The sequence below is a fragment of the Aquarana catesbeiana genome, linkage group LG09 (genome assembly GCF_042186555.1).
Source record: "Aquarana catesbeiana isolate 2022-GZ linkage group LG09, ASM4218655v1, whole genome shotgun sequence".
NCBI lineage: Eukaryota > Metazoa > Chordata > Amphibia > Anura > Ranidae > Aquarana > Aquarana catesbeiana.
In genome coordinates this window covers 102,429,396-102,436,125 of record NC_133332.1, presented here as the reverse complement: position 1 = coordinate 102,436,125, position 6,730 = coordinate 102,429,396, and the positions used below count along the sequence as shown (strand labels likewise).

Genomic DNA, 6,730 nt, shown 5'->3' with positions numbered 1-6,730 from the left:
CATTTTCATGGTATGTGCTGGCAGAGTACGTTTGATAAATCAGGCCCATATCACCAGGAATAATTTTTCACCAATCAATGTATGGGAAGTTTAGTATTAGCATAGTACAACATAGCATTCTGTGAACACAATACTAAGTGGTTTGTTTATCTCAATGAACATTGAATGGTTATTCTGTAAATACAATTACATTTTTGTAGGTCTTATAGACAGTTTTCTAATTGATATTGCACTCTAAAGGGGAAAACAAATCTTTGAATTGTTTTCTTCATGGCAATATGTACCTCCTGGTTACACAGAGTATAGATGATTGGATTTAAAAGAGGAGTTACTACTAACGGGATGATAGAAACAATTTTATTCAGGTGCATGAGGCCACCAGTGCTGGGTCTGGTGAACATAAAGATGATAGGCCTGTAAAAAAGCAATACAACAATAAGGTGCAAAGCAAAAGTAGAGAATGTTTTGCGCCTCCCTATAGCTGTTGGAAACATCAGAGTTGTCCTGATTATGCAAATATAGGAGATAACAATTAAGAAAAAACAGCCTAATATTATGAACAAGCTAAAGCAAAAAAACAATTTTTCAGTGCTTGAAGTCTCAGAACAAGACCATTTGAGTATTGGCGCCAAGTCACAGTAGTAATGATCAATTTGGTTCTCCCTACAAAATGACAAGTTTGCAATCTGTACACATGGAGTAATCATTGAAACAAAGCCACAAACCCCAGACATGAGTATGGTGCAAACTTTAGGATTAATGATTGCCATATGGCGAAGAGGGTTACAGACGGCCACATAACGGTCATAAGCCATCACAGTCAGGAGAAATATTTCAGTTGCTCCAAGAGAAAAATGAAAATAAAATTGTATTATGCACCCAACTGGGGATATTGCTTCCTTTGTAGTTTTAAGAGACCACAAGAGTCTGGGGATAGAGACTGAAGGGTACCAAATCTCAATGAATGAAAGTACACTGATGAAAAAGCACATAGGCTTATTAAGACGTCTTTCAGTTTTTACCATAATAATAATAAAGACATTAGCTGTCATTGTAACACCATATGCAATGCAAATTATTATGAAAAGACAAAACTGTGTTTTTTTCTGGATAGAGAATCCAATGAGCAGAAATTCTGGTATAACTGTCTTGTTCTTATGTTTTATTGTCAATGTGTTGACCTACAGATAAGGCAAAGAAGGAGGAGAGAACATGACATAGTTTATTACTGTAAAGTAGCACCAAGGATGTGAGTGCATTCTACCCTAGCTAATTTGATATAGACTTTGGAGTCATCATGACCTCCCCTTACTGCAAAAGTCAAAATTGTCATGCACAGAGATTTTCCAACATATTGAGAAAATTCTTTATGAACTAACTTGATTCTTTGTATTTCATTGTAGAAAAAATAAAGATCGAATGGATATGCAATTGTTCCATTTGCTGAGTAGAGCTAGGTATGTCTGCAGACTACATCTGCTTTGGCCTTCCATGGCTGAACCACCAGGGCCACTATTAACTTACTCAGATGATATGAGATGAACAAAACAGTATTGTGATCATCTATTTGCTCTCCACTTATGTACTGGATCTACATTGCTTTTAGATAAATTGTGCCGTTTGTTGCTGGCACTATAGTATTTATCACTTAACTGCTCCGCTTTGACTTAGATCGAGTGCTAAAACCCTAGTCAAAGGGAACCCTAGTTGTGTGAGAGGGTATTTTATTGAAATGAGCAAATTTCTAAAAAATGAATTGAAAAGTTGGAGTAAAATGACAGGAGCAAGTAATCAGTGGGCACTGTTAAAGTCTACCATCCTGGAGGCAACTTGATTATATGTCAGGGGCGTTAGAAAGAATAAGCATAAGAAAAAAACAATATGGTTCACTTAAGAGGTAAGTAGGATAGTAAAGGAAACAAAATCAGCATTTATTCACAACGCAAAAGTATTTCTCGGGGACCTTGGTGGTTCTCACTGGTGGGTGTGTGACCCCGAGCAGCCGAGACGCAGACCATTTGGGACACTTCATATTTCCATTTGTTGTTTGTGTTTCTTTTTTGTCATTGTTATTTTCCATTGCATTTTGACCCTGCTGGGTTGGATGGGAGGGTTGGGACCTCTCTTATTGGGCCTTGGCTAACCTTTCCCCCACGTAGGCTAGTGTACACTCCGGGGAATTTTTGGGGACGTATGCTATTACAAGATATTACTTGCAAGATTTAGTTTTATCAGGGTATCTTGCCCTGAACTTGATAGTTCCTTTACTTTCTGCACATCTGATTCTTCTCCTTTCTGTTCCCCTACTTCCTCTTTATTTAAGCCCCCCCTCCGACATGACAGTGAACAACATTAGAGTTGTGTCATTGAATCCAAAAGGCCTTAACATACCAGAGAAAAGACGCATGCTATTGAATGACTTGAAACATTCCCATGATGTAGCTTTTATCCAGGGGACCCAATGTAAGAATGACAAACTCCCAATTCTCAAAAAACGATTTTATCCACTGACGTATAACTCCACTAACCCAACAGCTAAGTCCACAGGGGTTTCCATATTGCTGTCCAGTAAAATTCCCTTTAAGTGTCAAGACTCTTTTAAAGATCCCACCAGATGCTATGTGTTCCTTAAAGGCCTTATAGGGGACGTGCAGGTGACTATGGAAACTCTGTATGACCCCAATGAATATCAAGATGTCTTTATTCACCATACCCTGGAAAAGCTTCTGGAATTCACAGAGGGCCAGTTGATCTTTGGTGGGGACTTTACCACTTGCCAACCGGCCCATAGCCGAATGACGGCTACAGGGCGGTTGCATAAATCAGGGAGGGCGTACAGTGACGTCCTCCTAGAATCCCGCTCTCACGCACCCCCTGGGGCGTGCACCTGAAAACATCCATGACTGCCGGATCCCGGATCACGGTAAACAGCCGCTGATAGCGTCCGTTTACCACATGATCGCTCTGTCAAGTGATGGAGTGATCACTTGTAAACAAACCGACGTCATATCATGACGCCGGTTCCTCTCTCCCCTCTGTGTACCAATCGGTACAGTGTGAGAGGAGAGGGGGAAAGATCAGATGGCAGTAGCTCTGTGGGCTGGATCTGACAGGGGGAATCCAGTGATTCTCGTTGGCAGCCATTGCTGGCCATTGTTGTACAGCAGTGTGAATGTAGCGTGGATGTAGTGTGAATGTGAATGTAATTCTGTCTTCAATTAGGTTCAGTAAGCAATTACTTTCCCACACAGTGCCAGCTGGTGTTGGATAACTTTGCTCAATCAATAAATTATACAAACTAAAAAAAGTTGTAATGGAAAATGGAAAAGTAATGTATTTGTTCTGGTTCCCTAAATAAACTAATTACATTTACAATACTTTTTGTTAATGGATGCCCCATATATGAAGTATTTGTGATCATATATATTCACAAATGAAAAATGTTAAAATGCCACTTAAAATATACCTACAGAATAAGGGAGCTATACATTTAATGTATTTACATACACATTTAATTTTTATTGCAACATAAATTTTCTCTTTAATTGTAGTATTAAAAAATCCAAAAGTAAAATTGAGAGTTTTCTATCCTTAAATTTTCAACGAATTGTAAGATTTCAATTTTTTTCCATTTTGGTTCAATATATTGGACTCAATGGAGAAGGCAAAATTGGGGGGGGGGGGGGGTTTAAGTGCAAAGGTCTTTAAATGGTTTCTGAGGTAAAGTGAAATAAGAATTTTAAAGCAACAGTGAACAAAAAAATGAACACGCAGAATAAAGAAACAAGACACAAAAACAAAGTACACTATCTAAATTTTGAATAAGCATCGTAACAACAAAAAAACAGTTTGCAGCTCAACATTATTTTACTAGTGGCAAAATCCCAAATTCACAGCAAAATCAATTTGGCTGAAACCATTTTGCTCATCCCTAGTTGATATTCACGAAGCCTTACTCTGTATGCACATCTGTGAATATACACCCAGAATTGCTCAATGACAGATGGATATAATTCTTTTTAAAGGCAAAATACTGCAAATTAATATATGGTTATTCACAGCTGAGGTCTATCCTATCTATATTGCTAGTTATCATTGGCAGACATTCCCCTTAAATGATAATTATACTTTTATACAAATAAATACCAACTGTCACCCCCCCCCCCCACACACACACACACCTTTCCCATTCTAGCTATTCTTCAGATTTGTGACCTGGTCCAAGAACTGTGGCCTAGGCTAGTTTGGATGGCTCTCCGGATCTATTTTAAACAAGCAGGGCCACGTGGTGCTGCACATGCACAACCTTTTCTCCGCAGATCATAGTATAAATGTTGGCAACCTGTATGCTTTCAAGTAGACAGCTCTTTTATTAAGACCAGTGAAGAAAAGGTATATATATTCAGAACTATATGGCCCTGTAGGCCACAGCTTTTAGACCGAGTTGCTTGTGTAAGGTTAAAAAAAGAGGGTTTAGCTAAAATAGACATGGAGTGGAGACAGTTAAGATTTAATTGTTTAAAAGTACACTTATCTTTGTATTATTTCCAGGCATGCAAAGATATTGAATGTACATCAGTTGAAAGAAGTACCAAGTATTTTATGATTAATTAATTATTTATTTTGTTTGCAAACTGTAATTAGAACATTTTGTTCGATTATTATTTTGTTCATTTACACAGAATATTTATCAAAAATACTGATAGATTATTGGGGTTTTTTTATTCACAATTATAAAGTTACATTTTAAAAACTTTTTTGTATAAAATTCTAAAATCTAGATCATATACTTATTTGCAATAAATTCCTTTTGGAATATATTTTAATTGAACTGTTATTTACATATTATTTTCAATCAATCACCCTTTTAAATTACAACACCAGTGTGACTCGTTTCATTTATGCTTGCACAGTGTTGCCTGAGCAAGTGAGCATCATTTTCATGGTATGTGCTGGCAAAGTAAGCTTGATATATCAGGCCCATATCACCAGTAGGGATGAGTTTCGAGTTCGAGTCGAACTCATGTTCGACTCAAACATCGGCTGTTCGCCAGTTCGCTAAACAGCGAACAATTTGGAATGTTCGCGGCAAATTCGAAAGCCGCGGAACACCCTTTAAAAGTCTATGGGAGAAATCAAAAGTGCTAATTTTAAAGGCTTATATGCAAGTTATTGTTATAAAAAGTGTTTGGGGACCTGGGTCCTGCCCCAGGGGACATGGATCAATGCAAAAAAAAGTTTTAAAAACGGCAGTTTTTTCAAGAGCAGTGATTTTAATAATGCCTAAAGTGAAACAATAAAAGTGTAATATCCCTTTAAATTTCGTACCTGGGGGGTGTCTATAGTATGCCTGTAAAGGGGCACATGTTTCCTGTGTTTAGAACAGTCTGACAGCAAAATGACATTTCAAAGGAAAAAAAGTAATTTAAAACTACTCGCGGCTATTAATAAATTGCCGGTCCAACAATACATATAAAAGTTCATTGATAAAAACAGTTCTTAAATAACGGAGGGCGGGGTCACCAGGTGACCCCGCCCCCCTCTGACGCACGGTGACTTCCCTGTCCGCCCCCTCTGACGTCACGGGGAATGCCACAGGGAAGTCCCCGGGAGTCAGAGGGTGGCCCGCCCTTCGTTATTTAAGAACCGTCAGAAGAGGAGAAGCGTCACATAGCGGGAGCCTCCCATCATGCTGGATGCAGAGTGGCCCAGAAGACGAAGGGAAGAAGACGCCGGACGTGGATGAAAATGCTGGACGAGAACACTGGAGGAAGAACCAGAAGAACAAGAAGAAGAAGAAGATGGAGGAAGAAACCGAAGGAAGATAGAAGAAAGAAGATAGAAGAAAGAAGACAGAAGAAAGAAGAAGCATTTAAATAAAGGAATTGTCAAAAACTGTCTCTTGTAATTTTTAACATTTTTGACACTTTTTTTGTGAAATGGTAGGGGTACTTTTGTACACAGGGGGGAGGGCCGGGATCTGGGGGTCCTCTTGTTAAAGATGCTTCCAGATTCCGATAAGCCCCGCCCCCAGACCCCCACAACCACCGGGCAAGGGTTGCGGGGATGAGGCCCTTGTCCCCATCAACATGGGGACAAGGTGTTTTGGGGGCTACCCCAAAGCACCCTCCCAATGTTGAGGGCATGTGGCCTGGTACGGTTCAGGAGGGGGGCGCTCTCTCGTCCCCCCCTCTTTTCCTGCAGCCTGCCAGGTTGCATGCTCCTATAAGGGTCTGGTATAGATTTTGAAGGGGACCCCACGCCATTTTTTTAAAACATTTTGGCCAGGGTTTCCCTGTGGGGAATTCCCATGCCGTTTTTATCAATGAACTTTTACGTGTATTGTCGGACCGGCAATTCATTAATAGCCGCGAGTAGTTTTACATGACTTTTTTTCCTTTGAAATGTCATTTTGCTGTCAGACTGTTCTAAACATGGGAAACATGCGCCCCTTTACAGGCATACCATAGACACCCCCCATGTACGAAATTTAAAGGAATATTATACTTTTATTGTTTCACTTTAAGCATTATTAAAATCACTGCTCCCGAAAAAACGTCCGTTTTGAAAACTTTTTTTTGCATTGATCCATGTCCCCTGGGGCAGGACCCGGGTCCCCAAACACTTTTTATTACAATAACTTGCATATAAGCCTTTAAAATTAGCACTTTTGATTATTCATGTTCGTGTCCCATAGACTTTAGCGGTGTTTGCGTGTTTGAACAAATCT

The 6,730-nt window shown here is 39.4% G+C and overlaps 1 protein-coding gene across 1 annotated transcript; it reads right to left on the bottom strand.

Annotated features, from left to right (window-relative positions):
• Nucleotides 1-203: 203 nt before the first annotated feature.
• LOC141108975 (olfactory receptor 6F1-like) lies at nt 204-2,789 on the bottom strand. Its single transcript, XM_073600931.1, has 2 exons — nt 2,529-2,789; nt 204-1,181 (listed from the first exon to the last, which is right to left on the bottom strand). The coding sequence occupies exons 1-2, from the start codon at nt 2,787-2,789 to the stop codon at nt 204-206; spliced, it is 1,239 nt and encodes a 412-aa protein (XP_073457032.1).
• Nucleotides 2,790-6,730: the final 3,941 nt, after the last annotated feature.

Excerpts from the sequence above, each read along its gene's own strand:
- LOC141108975 (XM_073600931.1), bottom strand. The coding sequence starts at position 2,789 with ATGGGCCGGTTGGCAAGTGGTAAAGTCCCCACCAAAGATCAACTGGCC. Across the intron at positions 1,182-2,528 it reads CCTGTGGACTTAGCTGTTGG|GTCAACACATTGACAATAAA; the intron begins GTTAGTGGAGTT and ends CCTTATCTGTAG.